Source organism: Lepisosteus oculatus, chromosome 8, assembly GCF_040954835.1.
Source record: "Lepisosteus oculatus isolate fLepOcu1 chromosome 8, fLepOcu1.hap2, whole genome shotgun sequence".
NCBI lineage: Eukaryota > Metazoa > Chordata > Actinopteri > Semionotiformes > Lepisosteidae > Lepisosteus > Lepisosteus oculatus.
In genome coordinates, this window is record NC_090703.1 from 43477982 (window position 1) to 43497346 (window position 19365).

Sequence of the window (19365 nt, forward strand, 5' to 3'; positions counted from 1 at the left end):
ACCCTTGTAATATTTTTTGAAATACATATTATGATCAATACAATCCTCATATTTCAGTCTTTCATTACTTACTTGCTTAGTTGCGGGTTTCTGCTCAACAGGGATCATGGATAACACCTTGTTTTCTTTGTGATATTTGCAGTAGTACTTTACCCATGTAACTCCCAAGGCCCCTAGGAAATAAATCAAGCAAAACAAATCACTTTGCCCTGAATTAATACTGTGGAATGTCATGAAAATACATTACTGCAGAATTATTATTCAGTGTAACAATTATTTATTTCCTGTAGAGTTTATAAGCTGCTGTATGCCTCTGTAATAGATGTGCAAGTAATTATAGCAAGTAACTACAGCTTTGACAGGTCCGTTGGATCTTTGGGTGTATTAAAAGTGCACGTGAATTTCAGTTCAGGAGACCAAAGATCAGTTTCCTGTGCGAGACAAGCAGAATCCGTACTAATGGTGTCAGAACCTGGGCATCCTTTGCTCAAATACAGTTCAAATAAAAGGTGAAAAACATAATGCATATTTTGAGTAAAGGGATCACTTTTTGGTGCCATTCATAAGGAAGCTGGTTGTCTGAGTCCCACACAGGGATTCAAGCTCTGAACACCTACGCTGCAGCACACACGCACTACTGCATGAAAAAAGCTAATTCACTTACTGTAGCAAGGTCCAAGTATCCTTCACATTGCATTACAACTAGACCAATACATCACCTGCTACTCATTTAGGGCTACTTTAACTAGTTTAGCATGATAAAAAACATCTCTTAACCAGCATATGAAATCAACCTTTGAATAATTATTTGTTCTTTTTTATTAAACACAGGAGGCCGTATTTTTTTCTTAAGCCCTGCCTGCTTTGAAATTGCTAATTGCTCATGACATTGGCTCACTATTTCAATCCTCTCCAAAATGCATATCATCATAGACATCTGCCATTTTACATGCTGTACTGAGAGCTCCTCAGTGCTCACAACAGTTAGCATCATTTGTAGGAGCCATCTGGTCCTCACTGGCAACACTGCAAACTCACAGGTTCCCTATAAATCCCAGGGGACACTGTTGGGCTGTGAGCCAAAGAAAAATTGCCAGCCTCACATATACCAAAATCCACAGCTTGCTATATTTCATAATCAGTTTATCATCAGTCAACAATCCATTGGGATTCAACAAAACATTTAAAAACAGCTCAAATTATCAGAAAGGGTTAACGAATTTTTACAGTCCATTAAATTAATTTTTAAACATTTTTTGGTTTGGCTTTCCTGGGTACATATACATGTATAGTTGTCCTTAAAACACCCCTTTTCCTTCACATGGTTAGTCTCTAACTCTTGAAACACATACTTACACTTCTCCTGTGTGAAGAGATATCCTTCGACAGCTGGCTGGCCAGGAATTTGGCACATCTGAGATTGTTTCTTTCTTTTCATGAGCTCCTCCATCTCTTCCCGTGTGCTTTCAAAGCGATTTCTTGTCTAGAAACAAGAAGGTTTTCCAATGTCTCAAAGCTTCAAGCTTTGTTAAACACATATTTTTACCGACTCAATCGACCCATCATTAATTAAGCACCATTCAAAAATTACACTTATATTTTTACATACCCAAAGTGAAGGACCTTTTGATTCCAAAACAAAAGATTGGATACTTAATGTTGATATTTACCAGAAAATTGTTACCAACACTCACATTTTGCAAGCTTAACTGAAGTTCTTGTTTGTATGGCATGAAGTCCTGAGTCATTTCAAATGTGAGGTTATTCAATGTAAACAGACTCTGAAGAAAAGCCAACACCTGCATCGGAATAAAAATCAAAAACATAATTTTGGTAGCATAAATAAATTAAATTCTTACAAGAATATAAAACAATTTTAGCAAATACACTAGTGAAAGTAAGGGATAACAACATTTATCTTAAATATAACAACATATACTTACACACCTTTCATTGAAGCAGCTACAGTATAGCTCGATAATCCAGGTCTGTTGTAAAAGTAGTTTCATTTTGCTAAAAAAAATACTTCTTATTCTTAGCCTAATAACAACAGCTTGACAGTCTGAAGCAAAAGAGAATGGTTAAGCCCTGCATTATAAAAAGTATTTTTTTTTACACTTTAAGCATACATCCTCAAACATACTTTACTTTTCTATGATCTGCTTTCAGACTGTGTTTTAAATATAATTGAGTGAGTGTGTTTGAATTAGCACTATGAAGCTCCTTTGTAAATGTATTTTTTGTATACACCCTGACCTTCTTTTCCTCCTGCAAGCTGTTGTAATGAACTGTCTTCCAAACACCCTGAGTTTGTTTTTCTCATGTAAGCTGTTGTAAGGCTGGTAACAGAGGCGACAGCTACACATCGCACAGGGACAAGGCTAGGCCAGTGGAAATAAAAAGTAAACAGGATGGCTTTTTGAAAACAAAAGGAAGGCACTCACGGGCTCCACAACATCAAACTTCTTCCTGTCCTGCACCTGCTGAATTTGATATACATACTCCACAGAAGACTCATAAAAATTAAGCCTCTCTTTATCAAGCTGAACATCTGCCTGCAGTTAAAAACAGATTTATAAACAAGGATATATCCAGATAAAATACATCAAATACAGTACAAATACATCAGGTGGATGCTGCACATTGGTGGTGGTGGAGTGGAGTCCCCATTACCTGTAAAGCGCTTTGTGTGTCCAGAAAATATAGTGTAAGCAATTATTATAATTACAGTGCCTATAGAAAGCCTACACCCCCCTGGATTTGTTCAGATTTTATTGTATTACAGCATGGAGCCATGATGTATTTAACTGAGAATTTTTGCCACTCCTCAACACAAAGTACTCTAATATGCCAAAGTAAAAAATAATCAAAACATTTAACTAAATTAATTAAAAATAAAAAACAGAAAATAATTGAATGCATAAGTATTCACCTCCCCCCTACCCCCCAGAGTTAATACTTGGTAAGACCACCTTTGGCAGCAATTACAGCTGTGATTCTCTTTGGGTAAGTCTCTTTCAGCGTTGAACATCTTGACACTGGAATTTTTGCCCATTCTTCTAGGTAAAATTGCTCAAGCTCCATCAAGTTGGATGGGGACCCCTTGTGAACTGCAATTTTTAAGTCATTCCACAGATGCTCAATTTGACTGAGGTCTGGGCTTTGACTGGGACACTATAGGACCTTTTTGGTTTAAAGCCACTCCAGTGTGGCTTTTGCTGTAAATTTTGGGTTATTGTCCTGTTGGAAGATGAATCTTCCAAGTCCCAGTGCTCTTACGGATTGCAGCACGTTTTCCTCCAGGATTTTTCTGTACTTAGCTCCATCCATTTTTCCTTCTATCTTTAATGGTTTTCCAGTCCCTGCCGCAGAGAAGCATCCCAAAAACATAATGACGCCACCACCATGTTTCACTGTAGTGAATGTGTTCTCAGTGTGATGTACTGTGTTAGGTTTTCACCAAACATAAAGTTCAATTTTGGTCTCATCGAACCTTAGAATCTTCGTACAAATTGTTGAGTCTCTCACATGCCTTTGGGCAAACTCCAGCCGAGATGTGATATGAGTTTTTTCAACAAAAGCTTTCTTCTTGCCACCCTTCTGTACAAGCCAAATTTATGAAGTGTGCGTGTTTTTGTTGTCTCATGCACAGTTTCTCCCATCTCTGTCATGGAGCCCTGACTGGTATTTTTCAAGAACCTTGTCTCAGATCTGTTTGGAATGTTCCTTGGTCTTCATGATGTAGTGTTTCCTCGGAAATGCACTAACTAGGTGGGGAAGCTCCCAGACACAGGTGTATTTATTCTGAAATCACGTGAAACACTTCAACTGTACACAGGTGGACTCCAGTCAAGTAATTATGTGACTTGGAAAAGAGAGTTGGTTACTTCAGAGGTAATTTTGGTGTGTCAAAGCAAGGGGGTGAATACTGATGCATTCAATAACTAAGACTGACTGACAGACTTGACATACTGAATGACCTCTTTTATATTCTTTTGACAAGTATGCTTCAGGAAGGTTATAGAAGCTTTTCAAAATACGCTGATTGCCAATGGATATTAAAGGAGAGTGAAAACTGAAGCAAAGCACACAGTGCCATGTCATCATGAGGAAAATCACAGAACTGTCTGATGATCTATGGAAGAGTATTGACATCAACTAGTCTACTCATGGCTGTATAATGTATAAAGCATCTTAGTTTAAACTTTACCAAGACTTTCAAAGCTAAAAGGGTGGCTGCTAACTCACTCAGAAGAAGACTTAAGAATGTTTTACCCAAATGTGTGGTCAGAAAAGTGGTTTTGGTAAGTGGTCATAGCTGTATCTCACACCCAAGAGGTACAATGTCTCCAAGAGTATCAATCAAAGTTGTCCTCATAAATCCGAGGTCCATGGCAGTGCTTTTTGTGGCAGAGTGAAAAGGAAAATTGAGCTTGCCAAATAGCAAATAACTGACTCCCAATTCCAATGGTATCCCATGGTGTGATGAAAGATGAAACACAAACCATTTTCAGAGCAGGCTCAGATGAAGTATGATAAGCACAGAAAGAAGTTTATGTTTGAAAGAATGTCATCTTTTAAACATTCTGCTTAAGGGTTGTTTTCTGTGTTTTATGTCTTCCATCTTAATGTACTAAGTTAGAATTTAGGAACGGATTATTCAAGAAACTTAAGCCTAGTCACAAATGGACTTTACAACAGGATAACATATCAAGTCTTACTCAGACATGCTCAACAACCAAATGTTTAAGAATGCAAAACCTAAAACAGCATTATGAATTGGTCATCGCAGTCTCTAATAGAACATTAATAGTATTAGATTAAAAGGCCAGATCACAAGCAGAGGAGGAGGAATATAGTAGTTCAATACATCTCATGAAAAGTTTAAGAACCTATTCAAAGGCTGCATAACATACTTAATATTGTTATCTCATTGCGATAAGTAAATATGGGGTTCATAAACTATCAAATGAAGCAATTATTGATGATAAAAAGTGAAATTCATTAAATTAGTGATTTAATGGCTTCTTTACACAATATTCTGCATTCAGCATAAAACCTGTTAATCAAAATACACACATAATGCTGTATGTACTGGAGGTATTAGCAAATGTTTATACTTACATCCTGTAGATGAGATTCCTTTTTCTTTGAAGACAGGTTTAAATGTTTTTCCAGTTGAGAATAATATTTCTCACTTTCTTTGTCAAACTTCTTTTTTCGTTCCTGAAATACAAAGCCAAACTCTCTAGTTTAATTGTGTCCATTTTTGTTCACTTTTTACAGGTTGCCAATGCATTTAAAATGAAGTACACATTCTTATTGTCAATCAAACTATATATTTTAGTATTAAATCTATCCGTCACTCAAGTTTGCTTCATTCCAATAGAAGTTCACAGAGAGTTGAAGGCTGTCCATGGCAGGATTCACACAAGCACACAGTGACAATTTGGAAATACCAATTAACATAGTCAGCAATGATAGGTGGGATGAAACTGGCACATCCTGGTAAAGCTCCAAAACAAATAGAGTATAAATGGATCCCTGCATGAAGGCATGCCATTGTGAAATTAAATCCAGATCAAACTCCCAAACCACTGGGATACTCTACATTAAAGTGTAATACTTTAAGTGCATTTTGAATGTATGCGTATTGTCCTTTGCAATAATTTTAAACAAATATTGACCAAAGGATAATCTATTGTACAAACTACAGATATACGAGTAACAGAAAAACTGGATATCACAAAATAGCAATATTAGATATAGTCTAGCTGAATTACCACTTTCTTGATACATTTGCACTGTAATTTGAAAAGTGCCTTTTTGTTCTGTTGGCTGTGATGCATAGGATCTTTTGAATTATCTCTGTAAACAATTCTATTAGATATAACAATTAAAACTTGCATTGTGTTATCACAACATCAATCCTGTTAGATATGACAACAATATCTTAAAGTATTGTGAAATTATTAATCTGACCACGATTGGAATTTCACACTTAGAAAACACTACGTATACTTGGAGAACATTATGGGATTTTACATGTTAAAATTGATGCCATTGTTATAACCGTATTATTATAACCTGTAGAGATACAAAAATGTACATTATGAAATATTTAAAAACATAAAACTGGAAATATGCGTGCTTTAAAATAACCTCAAACCTTTTTGTGGCTTTGTCTTTAACCAAAGCATTTAAAGGGAACATCAGAGCTTCTTTATTACAACACATCTAACACCCAGTGATAAAAGAGGAACAATTCAAGACATTAACAAAATAAAACAATTTCTAAATACTTCAGTGAAAACTACTGATTACAAATGTCCTATTTATCTAATGAGGATAACAGCTACAAAATAACATAACACCTGCAAAGAGACAAATATCACCAAAAGTTAAACTTGTTTACGTTTTTTCCATTATACAACTCTGAAATAAAATCTAGTTGGTATCAGAATTTTACACCTGCTGACATTTTGTGTTGTAGCCACTTTGGTACATTAAAACAACAGTGCCTACAGTATATCCTAAATCACACTTATGTATTTATTTTTAATGTTCGATTTACAGTGTTCTACTGAATGTATCTTAATGTTTATGTGTGTAATGTACTGTACGTATATTATATTTTCACTCTTTGTTGAAGAGGAAAGGATATGCTTCAACACATAGGGCTACAATAAACACCCCTAGGTCTAACTATACTATGAAGATATGTGTTTTTTTCAGAACATATCTTTTGAAAACCAAAATACAGTGTGTAAAAAACAAATTGACAGAAAAAATGCTTCAGTACTATTTAACATAACACTGTTACTGTTATTTACCTACCTAAGTAAATGAAGCCATTTTTATAAGTATAGAAACATCTAGCTATTTGGGTGTTTTTTTACCTGTAGTGTTACATAAAAAAACACCATGAATCAAAAACTCACAGTTTACGTGTGGTTAAGCAAAGGAACAGCTCCTCTTAACAATTGAATAAAAGGTACATTTTAAGGAAAATACAAGATGAGAAGAAAAGGCTCTTCAGTGTTGTAATTAAAAAGACATTTGGGCTGTAAGAAATAATTTCTATTACATTAATACATTTTTTTGTATTTACAGTTACAAAAGAGGGGGGGTATTGGGTTGAATTATTTATACACCAATTGTCTTAAACAGAATCTGAGTCTCCTCCCATTCCATGGCATAATTCAAAACTCTAAAGTGGACAGATGGAGGCCTTTCAGAAATAGTTTAGGCTTAGCTGTTTAGATAGCAGCTTGTCTGTTCATCTAGTGTGAAACCTAATTCTTTAAATGTAAAACGTGGCAAGAGCTTAATGGAATCCGCTGACTTTCTGAAAAGAAAAGGTGATGCTAACAGAATCCTTGAGAAAACATTAAACTGAGTCTATAAATGTATATGGGCAACAAGAGATGCAGGTGCAGCCAAAATTTCCAGATTCGGTAAACATTCAAAAATGGATGTTCAAGCATAATAATGCTTTCATTTGACAGAATTCTTCTTATTTAAATATGCTTTCCATGGAGCCCGCAGCCTGGCTCAAGAAGTCTCCATGAAAAGAGCCACATTTTTCCCTTTCCTGCTGCTGTATCTGGCAGGTTCAGAGAAATTGGCCTGTTATTGACAGGGATTCACAGGCAAATCATCTGATCTGCGAGCCCAGGCCAACAGCTCCACGTGTATAAACAGACACTGCTGTTGGAGTGGACTGAGCAGCAGAGGCCAGCAAGGAAGAAAGAGCATTCCTCCACTCTTAGTCATTAACCATAACAACTTTCTTTTTCTTAAAGGAAGAAATAGTAGGAAATCATAAAGCATTCTGAAGCATTTTCTTGCTGCCACACTCCTTTCTTAGCGATTCCACATAGCTGTTCCACACAGACCTCAGAATATAAATTTCTTACAGAAAAAAGACAGCCAAATAATTTTAAAATGGATGTCTAGGAAGCGAGTCTTAGAATTTGTCTCAGTATTGTCTGTAGATGTCTTCAACCTGTGCTCAGAGAGACAGATGTACAGTATTTTTTCTATTTTTGACCAAACCAAATAACTCAAATGCATAATTAAAGTTTATAATCCTGCGGTGAAAAGGGCAAAGAATAAGATTTTTGTTTGCCGTAACTTATTATTATTTATTATTTAATATTTAGTTTTGTGGCAGAATTTTTCAAGAAATGGTTAAAATCCTTCAGTTTCTTTCCCTAATTTTTGTAGCAGCTCCTAAAAGCATTCAAAGCTGGCTTTTATTTAGTTCTGCTGATGATTTTGGACAGTGTTGCAGTCATGTCTTGACTATTTCCAGCAGTTATGTGCACATAATCTGCAGCTGATTAACACACAGCAGCCTCAGCTCCCTTTGGAATGAGCCCATAGCCTCCCAAACCCAAGAGGAGGCCTGGCGCAGAAAATCCATGGGAAATGCTCTATCCCTTTCTCTGTCTATGACCTATTTTTTACAGTCACATATACTTCCCTTTCTACAAACAGTAGTGTCTTCAAAAAAGACAACCTCTGACTGTTCTTCTGGCTTTTTTGCATTCCCTGTTGCAGTACCTGATGAGAGTGCCTTGATTACATATTTACTACTGGCACACCTTTCCTGAAAAAGCACCTGCAAAACAAAATACTGGCAACTTTTACAGTAGCATTTTCAAAAGGACAAAAGTAACAAATTCGTAACTGGAGTAAAAGAACTGTTAATATTATTCTGTAAAGATTTAACATGGATTCTTAAGAAATTTAATGTTGCAAAGTGACAGAGATAACCTGAGTAACTCACAGAGAGGCATGTCCTGCAGAATGTAGAAGCATTGTTGGCAGTAAGTGTTTAAACTCTACCGTTTTATCAGAGAAAAGCTGACACAAACCTCAAAACACTTCCCATTTTGTGTAGACTTTTAGGTTACCAGAACAGCAAACTATAAGAACTTTCAAAGTCTTAAAAGGTTAATAATTTACACAGTAATTTGCTGCAAAGAAAATCAATACATTTGAAATTTAGGAATTTTTCTTATACTGTGAACAAGATCATTTGCATGTGATGCTTTTGTTGTTACACACTGCTTGAGCTGATACCACACCTAGGAGAGGCTTTTTAGGCAAAGCAGAGGATTTTAGTGCAGAGGTTACTAAACAGGACTCACAGGGCTTGGAGAGAACAACAGTATTATTGTACAATGGAACACAACCTAGATTAACTCAAAATTCTCCTCCAGATTATTGTGAAACTCCCAGTAGGTTTTTTGCCAAGAACTAAAAGGAATTTAAGGTTTTTCAGCAAAGTGTACTGCAAAGCAGATAAAATATTGTGCATACTCTGTTACTGAATGACAATTGAGCTCTGATCCTGATACATCCAAGCATTAAGGTTTTTTATTTTGTGTTCTCTTAGTTACTTAATTACAACCTTAACTGAAATAATATTTTTTCAGGTTATGGATTGTCTTTATGAAGACTAAATTTTAATAAATAAACATGTTGGTAATTTGTCATCTCCACACTATTTGGAAATAAAAATAATTTAATAAGATTTAATAGCTAGCTTTTACATCAATAAAGGATCATTTAAGAGCTCAGTTAAAAGAAAATACAAGGAAATACTTAAAACATAAAACCTCACAACATTTGTAGGCAACACAACCAAAAACTGCATATTTCAAGACTTAAAACAACATTGATTTTTGTGTGTTTTCTTCACACTAAAAAAACTAAAGGACTTTCATTAGGAGTTAACTGAAACTCAATGTTAAGGCAATGTTAAGGCTGCTGGTCACACAGAATTATGTTTATTTATTAAGCTTAAATTTAAAATTTTTCCTTCCACTTGTCCTGCCCTCACTTAGCAAGGAAATTCTTCAGGCCACAAAAACAAGTTCATCTATATCCCAGAAAACCCCCAAAATGGCAGCCTAGCTGCCTGTGGGTTTTTAATCTTCAAATAATGAAGGGAGAAGTGCAGGTTTAGAGCTTTTTTAATGAGTCCTCTGCTAGAGGAGAGAATGGCATGAAGCCATTTTCCAGACTGCAAACAGCAGAGGGGTTGAGCGAAAACAGGGTAGACAGGCAGGGAGGAAGTAAGCTGTTATCAATGTGTAGCTTCTGCAGTATCCTTAATGTATACAGGAAGTAAAGATGTTTAAATGCATTTGGTGTTTTTTCAAAGTCAAAGATACAAAAATGCAATAATGGCAGACAAACCATTTATAATTTTTTCTAAAATTATGAGTTTTATAAGAAACAGACAGACAGCAATAGATCTTAGCAATATTTGCTACACGGAAACAGTCTATATCATGCTGAATACCCATTCTCTTTCTATTTTTCTGAACTAAAATAGATTTAATTTTATTATGGTCTCACTTCCCCAAGATAGAAAACAACCTTTGAAGCTAAACATACTTATCAATGCTAATATCAACTGATGACACACCACTTTATTCATAAAATGTTGCCACACTGCTGCGGAGATGTGTATATCAAAAGTCAACATCCTGAAATGGAACAAACATTCAAGGACAGAAACAGGTGTTCTTCACCTTTGAACTAATTGTGAGACTATACAGTATATTATACAATATATAGACTTTATATGACAATCAATCTATTTTAAGGTTCAGGCAGGAGCACTCTGTAGAGGGATCTAATCAAACTATTTTCTGTACAACAGTTTGAATACCAATACCGGGATGCCGGAAGTTTCCATGGCAACTAGTTGTTTCCCATGTTTTCCACAATTTAGAATAATAAATCATATAAGGTTTCATTCTCCCTGGAATTAATCGTTGCAGTAATTTCCCATTGCTCTTGCCAGTTAGGTACCAAAATATAAGGCTATAATCCTTGTAAGGTATCTATTACTTTTTCTCAAAGCCAGCAAAACTATGACTATGGTAAAGTCACTAGTTTAATTATTTCTCTGGCACGATTTGTACACAGAATGTTGGTGTGATTAATTTAAGAGCAAAAAGAGGAAAGGTTGACAGTCACTACTAGGGGTGCAGTAATTCAGAACAGTAAGAAAACAAGACAAAGCAAGAGATGAACATTATTCTAAAAAAACAGCTGACAGTAATAAAGCTATACACCATGTTTCACTGCATCGTACTTTGTCATTTTCTCCAGTTTTTAACCAAGCTAAACTGCTTCCAGATGGAGATAATAAGCATTCAACTGAGCCTTGTTTCATTTTGTCAGAGGGTCACTCCATTGAACTGGTAACATGCAGTAACAGCATTGCCCAATAACTGTTGAGCACTTTCATTCTCAGTTAATCATTCAATTAATGATTATATGAATAGAATTACATCATACTATCATGTGAAGTTGTGAGTTATAAGTAGAGAAAAGAAAAAAGAGATTATGAAACACAACGTAATACACAAAAACGCTACAAGAATAAGGACTAAACATTCTCAAGGTTTTTCATTTCATTTTCAATTACTTTCCCGATGGCTTGGAATCCTTTCAGCACCTTCATATTAGAGTAGATCCACACAGATTAAACAAGAGTCTAAAAGGATGTCCAATATCTTTCAGAGAAATGTTCCAAGAGTAATACTATCAGTACATTTTTATATTACCATTATCTTGAAAGTAGAATAATTAAAAAAAATCTACCACCAGTTTTAAATGTTAAAATGTTAAAATTATTTTTAACAAATGAAAAAGAAAAGGCATTTAATTGTTTCTCAGTACAAGTCTCCATAGCTCAAATCAAGATTTGATTTGAGAATCAGAAAAATTTCAGAGTTTTCCATTATGATCATTTTGACAAGACAAGATGAAAACTCATGTCTGAACCATGTTCCTCAGAAAACTGTAGCAAATGGCCTGCTGTCCTCAGTCACCAGATCAACTAGTTGGTTCCACAGTCAGTCAACCTCTGCCTTCTGGAGACAGAGGGCGTCCTCTGATGTGCAAAGTAACTTGACTTGACTGAGTGATGGAGCTTTTGTGAGTTTTGTATTTTGTAGCCAATAAGCAGCTAAGCTGCCCTACGGCACTATAGAAGGGGTGTGAAGAAGGAGCTTAGGCTTTTTTTGTTGTTTTTTTCTTGTCACACTGTAAAAAGAGAACTATCTCTAAGTTATGGCTGTTTTGTGTGCTTGTTTTACCAACACTTGCCTATCAAAGTTTATGTTTATCACACTCTTCAACAGGGTGTGTCAAAGAAGTAGTTTATTTTAGATCAACCAAACATACAACGAAACATAAAAAGATTGTAAAAGTAAAATATGTATGAAGGCCTAATTTTATTCTTTCTATTATTTAATTTAGATGAAATGAAGCCTTCAGCACCAAAACCCCCAACAATCCATAGTAACTGTACATACGTATGTACAATTAGTACTGACAGCTTACAAATTATATAAAAACCTAGACAAAACACAATTGCACCAGAAAATAACCAAAATTGCTGAAAAATACTAACCTTTTTGATTATGTAGCTTTTTACTATTCATACAATACATTCTAAATATGAATTTATTCTAGTATAGCACTTAGCAGTAAAGCAAAGTGTGTACCAAAATAATGTGAACACACAAGACTCAAGGCACATACTGTATTATTACTAATGTTTCTTTACTAATCCAGCGTATTTAAAGGTTTTTATACTTTCGGACACTTTGCTGGATTAATTTTACAAACATTTTGCACTAGAAAATAGATGATCCTTTGCATTTCTTTTTAAAGGTGAAAACAGGAAAATGGGAAAGAGCTACACAAAAGTTCGCAAAGATTGATTTCATCCGTCTTCTTGGGAGTAAAGCCTTTATACTGCTGGAATTCTGCTTTTCTTAAGAATTGTCTTAATCAAATTAACCCTCACATCAAACAAGTTCTACATTTTCATACAGTATAACAATGTTTTCTTTATGCTCTTTCGCTTCTATTCAAATCACACATTTTAATGAAAAGTGAAATTAAGAGATGAGATGTACAATTTTACATAAACCACCATGAAACCATTTTGTAAGTACATTATAACTTACACAATGTAAACTTCAAATTTCACAACTGACAAAATAACTTATTACACAATTGTGAATTTCTCATTTAACCTTCAATTTTAATAATTGAAACCCTTATACAGTATATCACAGCAGCTCTTTCACCATATCATCTTTCACACCACGGTCTAAGGCTAACTTTTGATAGATATTCTGGTACTTTATGTTCAGCTTATTTGTTTTTTCACATCTCCTTAACATCTTTACTGTTGTGGTATTTGGCTTCCGTTCACTACGATTGGAATCTCAATAAACAAATGAATTTGTGTTTTATTATATGTTCTACAACCTGTTACCCTTTTTCTTCAAAATGACCAAAAAACAATTTCCTCCAAGAGTGGTCATTCAGAAGCACTTTTTCCACCACAAGCCAAAATTGCTTTTGGCAACAACAAATATTTCAATCATATAATTGAAGGATGCTTCAGCCTCTATGGCAACCTTGACCTTAAAATTTGTACCACAGTTTTTGCAGCCTTTGGATACTTCAGCCTTTCATGTTTCACTGTTTTCCTCATAATCAGTACAGGAGTATTTATATTATTTAATTTTCAGAAGTAGGCCTATTTAAACATTTATGATGAATACACACTTATACTGATTTGAAAATTAACTCGAAGAAAATTTGTGCATGTCAATTTGACTCAAAGTTAAATGTACTTAGAGGAATATTTGCATTTTTGCCTACATTTGGATCAATGAGAGAAATAATATTATATCAATATTATATCTGTTTAGAGCTGATATTTAATAAGTAAGATGTTTTAATGAAATTAGTATAAATGATATTAACAGGCTGAATATAGCCTAGTCACATTCATAATTTTTCCTGGTAATGAGACAATCCCTATTATTGTGCAAATGTTTGCTTCATACTTACTGTACTTCGGCAGCCAACTCGTGTTACCGGTTTAAAACAATGAATTTGATGTTTAAGTTTACAATGCATTTTACATTATAGGGAAGTTAGTCATCACACCTACATGTCATGCAGAGAATGTGCTGCACTTTCATTTAAAAAAAGATTAGTTCTTAGGTTATTGTAAAATCATCATCTGAAACTTTTCTTTCTTAACACTGTGCATTAAGACTTCATTCAATTATCACTGGCTATATCTCATTCAAAAACATTTTTTACATAAAGATTTTAAAAAATGATTTGTTATAGTGTGTTTCTGTAACCGGTAATAATTTCCTCATAACTGCCATTTATATTTAATTTAAATATTAGGTGTGCAGCTGACAAGACTAACTTACCTTTGTGACTCCAATTTGTTCTTTGCGGAATTTTTCCAAGGGCTTAATCAGCAAATCACAAGCGTTCTGCACCTTCAAATGAAATAGGAAAAATAACACAAAGTATTAAACAATGCAGTTCTTCTAGAGCTTAATGACAGCAAAACGTTTTTTGTGTCAGTAATATTTTTACATTCACAGGATTGTACCCCATTCATTTCAAAACGTCTATACTACTATGTTTAACTTAGATACTGCTACAGTATATAAAACCACCAGATTTTATTTACATCTGGTGGTTGTACATCTGTTTGTACTTCAATTGGTCACACTAGTCATTGTTTCTCAACATCAGAAAAAACTTCCCCTATGAATTCTATTTGTGTGGCACAATTGCTGCTTTCTATATTTAATGGACTACTTAAAGTTCAGATTCCATAAATACCTAATTTGGAATGATATTCTTGACAGCACAGCTGCAGCTTGTTGTATAATCTACCACTTGTTAAGATAAATGCAAATTTACTTGTTCTATTTACATTCAGTCTACGTAAGCTGCGATGAAACTCTGCCCTTTATTTTTTGGAAAGGGAAAATGTCATCATATGCTGACTTTGACAGGTGTGTGTGGGAGTAAGTGCTAAGAATATGTGAAAGAAAGTCTGCTAGAAGGAAAAAGAAGGCTGTATAAATCAAGAACAAGGTTGAGTAATAACAGCTCAACATAAATGGTTACCTTGGTAATGTGAGTTCCATGCCCAGACATTTAACACTCTTTCTCCAGGAGGCAGCTGTTTTTTAATTTGTGTGTGTGTGTGCAGGGAAGGTGTTTGGGGGGTAGTGATGACTGCGTTTTATGCAAAGAAGATAGATGTGATAAAAGCAAAGCAAGCAAAACATTGGAGACCACTTTCGTCTGTGCCCTGTTCATCTTCTGAGAGATTGTGGAATTTCTGAGCACAGCAACACAACAGAGTAGAAAACAGAAAGACTGAATCACATGGACCACAGCCCAGAATGAAATTGGTAGAAAAAAGCAAAGATAGCATGAATTTACCACATGGTATGAGTCACACCAACTGGCAGAATATCACATTATTGTAGTTCATGATATTTGCGATTTTGAAGGAACTACCCAGGCAGCAGGGGCTTGAATATTCTAATGTAGGAAGGCTTGCAAAGATGCATATTTCTACTGATATCTAACTGTACAATGTCTGGAAATATAGTTTAAAGTAATGTAGTGCTTCTTGAATATCTTACTTTCCTTGTCTGGCCAAAGTCAGAGATTAATGTCTGCATAATCCTTTCAATAAAACTACATGAAACAAAGTTATTTCACAGACAATGCTTCACTGGCCACAATGGTGAGAATTATAATCTAAAATATTAAATTATAAACCCATGTTTTAAGTGTCATTTCACCACTAATAAAACAGCATCAAGTACCATATGCTTCCCTTTACAATTTAAAAAAAGTCCTATTTGGCAGCAAGAATGATCTTATTCTGCTCCATTCATTTCTTAGCTTAAAGCAAAAAAAAAAATTACAATGGCTTTCTCCAAACATTAAACTCTCAAGACAAAAAGACAAAAGCAAGTATGAAGGCACTAAAATTCGAAATTCTAAAAAGGATAGATGTGGACAATTCCACAATTGTCTTCAAAGTGTTACTGGTCTAAAAAAAACCCTCAGGTTTATTTAAGAACTCCACTGTGATTGAAGAAAATGTTGCCAGATAAATATTATCATACTGTGTGTATCTCAGACTGCTAATTTGCAAAACTGAATGAACTTGTCTCGGAAGAGTTTTAGACAGCCTTTTTAAATGGACGTATCTATAAACAGTTGCACACAAATAAGTACATAAGAATAGTTACAAACAAGAGGAGACCATTCACCTAGCCTGTTTGGTAGTGAGCAGCTAATTGATCCAAGTATCCTGTCTAACCACTCTTGAAAAATAACTTGAAAAGCCTGTTCTATACTCCCAAGACCCTGTTGGTAAAGAAATGCCTTGTGTTCTCAGTATTAAATGCACTTTCATGTAATTTCCAGTTGTGTCCTCTGGGCTGTGTTTCATTCTGAAGAAACTGGTTGGGAGACTTTCAATACTCTTGAAGTTATGAATACTTGTATGATGTCCCCACACAATCTTCACTGTTCAAGGCTGAAAAGATCCAGTTCCTTCAGCCTGTCAGTTTAGGATATTCCTTTAAGACAAGGAATTATCTGGTTGCTCTTCTCTGGACTGATTCCAGAGCAATATCTTTTCTATAACATTTTGGCCAAAATTGTACATATTTATTCTAAAATATGTACTATATTAAACTATATTACGGTATATACTGTATAACAGTTTGCCAATCTTCCTAATTTAGCACATTCTGCAAAATTGAGTAGTTTTCCAGAAATATAGATTTGGAATCTAGATCATTGATATAGATAAGGATGAACAGTGGTCCTAGTACAGAATCTTGAGGTACTTTACTAATTACTTAACTTTTTTTAGCATTCATTATTTATCTAACATTTTATTTTAAGACCTACTTACTTGAGTGTTCTAACACTTTAAGAAAAAGGCTTCTCTACTGTCAACATACTGTAGTAATGAAAAGTATGTAGGATTCACAGTCTTCACAGATTCGACAGTTTCTCTGTCACTCATGAAGCCTTACCAGCATCATCCTTTCATCTTCAACTTCCTGCAAAAGCCCAGAAAATTCCTTGAAAGACTCCGCTGGGAAAGAGACCAAATTATATGTTTATTTTACATTAATGATACTATTTCTTACATTCTAAAATATTTAAAGGAAGGTCATCCGTGAACAAATAGTTTAGGATTAGTTCCTGCTAGGAATAGTTATAGTCACCACTACAAACAGTATATCATTAAATATACTGTATGCTACACCTTACATTTAAAATCATTAAAACAATGCAATGAAGCAAAAACTGTGGCATTTAAAGCTTATCATAACATGGTTAAATACTTTAAAACAACTTTTTATATTAAGGGTTCCAAAAGGGCAAAAAAAGAAATCTAGTTTCAAAGTGCCTATGTGGTGTAGTCAAGGTGATCTGAGGGTTCTCAAATTGGTGTTAAATTTCAAAGAAAAAACATCTGTGTTTTCTGATAATCTTAGATTGTAAATTGGTAACCTTAGACCCACCTATATTATGTCTAGATACGTTAATAAGAAGTAACAATATGAAGAAAAAACACTTAATTCCTTCTTTTGATCTACATTTATACTCAAATGTTGTTGCAGGAATTCCTGAGCCATTATTAATATATGAGACTAGTGTTGCCAAACATTATATCAATCTTACAACATAAAAGGAAGTTTCCTATCAGGATCCAAAAGGCACATGAATTAAAGCAGCAGTTATTCCACTGGTCTATCCAAATAAATACATTAAAAGGATCAGAGCTACAACCTCTTAAAATTGAACTGTTATAAAGGTTTATACCACAACAAGGTATTGATACACAAAGAGAAGGCAAAGGTGAAGGTAAAGGTATTTTGTATGTATGGAAACGTTTAACAATTGAATGTGTTTCACATTTCTTAAGCACACAGGCAATTAAAAAAACAGTTTCACAAAAGTTATTCTTTTTTGCCTTTTTTAAGTGCTATAAATTTGGAATAATGCAGTTAGAAAACATGACTTTGCCAGTGTTCAATATGTATAAAGCTTTATACACTATCCCTTTACACACTCAAGCTACAGTGCTGGGCACAGTTGGTGTTTTAGCCTACCAATATTGATCTCATCATCAGTCAGTGAATCACCGATGAAGTCAAACTGGAAGGATTGTAGGGTATGAGAGAACTTCTGAACAGCCAACGAATAATCTAAAAAAGAGATACAGAATGTTAATTTGCAGAGTACATTAAAATTGACATTGATTAAATAGATTATTGCAACAGTAGCATTAAAATACTAGTGAAAGTATGTCTTGTAGTTCTGTACTAATCCCAAATATCTGGCTACACTTTCTGCACTACAATTCCATCATAAAGAACTGAATACATTTTCTAGATAACACTGGTACAGTCAGCTGTATTACATGTTTTTGATGAAACAGTGCTCTCTTTGACCTATTGTCACAATGGCATAATAATTTGTTTTGGAGATGTTCCTTCAAATTGTTTGATAGACATAAGCACATTTAAATTAGTTCTAAATTTCCCTCTTGCACTGATCAAGTTTCTCTCAGAAAATCTCCATGTGGTATAGTTTTTATCCATAGCTCTGCTACACTATGGTTTGTAAACAGGGATGCAACAGTACAGGTACGTACATCTGAAACTGTAAAGCTATGCAAACTAAACCCCAAAACAGTCAGAGTAAAAAAATAATATGGTTATTTTCTCAAATCAACCATTCAGTACACCACAAACTGGTGCTTCAAAATAAAAAGGGAGGTATGTGCTGGGTTGAGAGTAGGGGTGCAGCCGTTATTTGAATTGATCTGCCTACAGGCCATGATGCAGCTGCAAAGCAAGTCCCTGGCTTCACGACAGAGAACCCCTTACTAGGCCCCAGTTTGAGCGAATGTTTAACAAAAGCAATATAAAACAAATGAAGGCCTTGGACCAATCTTAAGTAGCTTTCACATGCCAAAATGTACAACGAAGTGATAGATAAACTGTTTTTTAGGACAAAAAACTCTCTTTTAAATTGTAATACTGACTGCTCTCTAACAGTGTTAGGAGAAGCAAGTCATAAAAGCAGTAATATACAATCAGAACATGCTGGGATTTGGATATATTCCAAAGCCCCTGTCTGTGTTGAACAATTTTAAGCAGAGACAATGGAAAAGATTATTTGTCTCCACTGTTAATACCAACAGAGAGCCCCAAAGAATCTACCACCGTGCCCAGTTATTTCATATAAGGCACCAGGCTGTCGCAAAAAAACTGCTCAGTTAATTCAAGCCAGTCTTGATGATATTATTACAATGCAATCAAGCCAGGGAACAGAGAAAGTTAAACCGAAATGAAGGTTTTCTGTCATTCATTCAGGCAAATATAAGAGGATTCTGCAGTGGAGTCACAGCCACACATCCTAACTGAAAACATCCAAGTTAACAAA

At 34.7% G+C, this 19365-nt stretch overlaps 1 protein-coding gene across 1 annotated transcript in view; it reads right to left on the reverse strand.

The window, feature by feature from the left end:
* The window catches only part of ophn1 (oligophrenin 1), a 64785-nt gene that overhangs the window by 31509 nt on the left and 13911 nt on the right, over positions 1-19365 (reverse strand). Inside the window, exons 2-9 of the mRNA XM_015351465.2 lie at positions 18027-18122; positions 16941-17002; positions 14283-14354; positions 5125-5226; positions 2445-2555; positions 1695-1799; positions 1357-1483; positions 73-173 (exon numbers count right to left, since the gene is read on the reverse strand). Of these exons, the coding sequence (XP_015206951.2) occupies positions 73-173; positions 1357-1483; positions 1695-1799; positions 2445-2555; positions 5125-5226; positions 14283-14354; positions 16941-17002; positions 18027-18122 (776 nt within the window). The remainder of the gene's footprint in view (positions 1-72; positions 174-1356; positions 1484-1694; positions 1800-2444; positions 2556-5124; positions 5227-14282; positions 14355-16940; positions 17003-18026; positions 18123-19365) is intronic.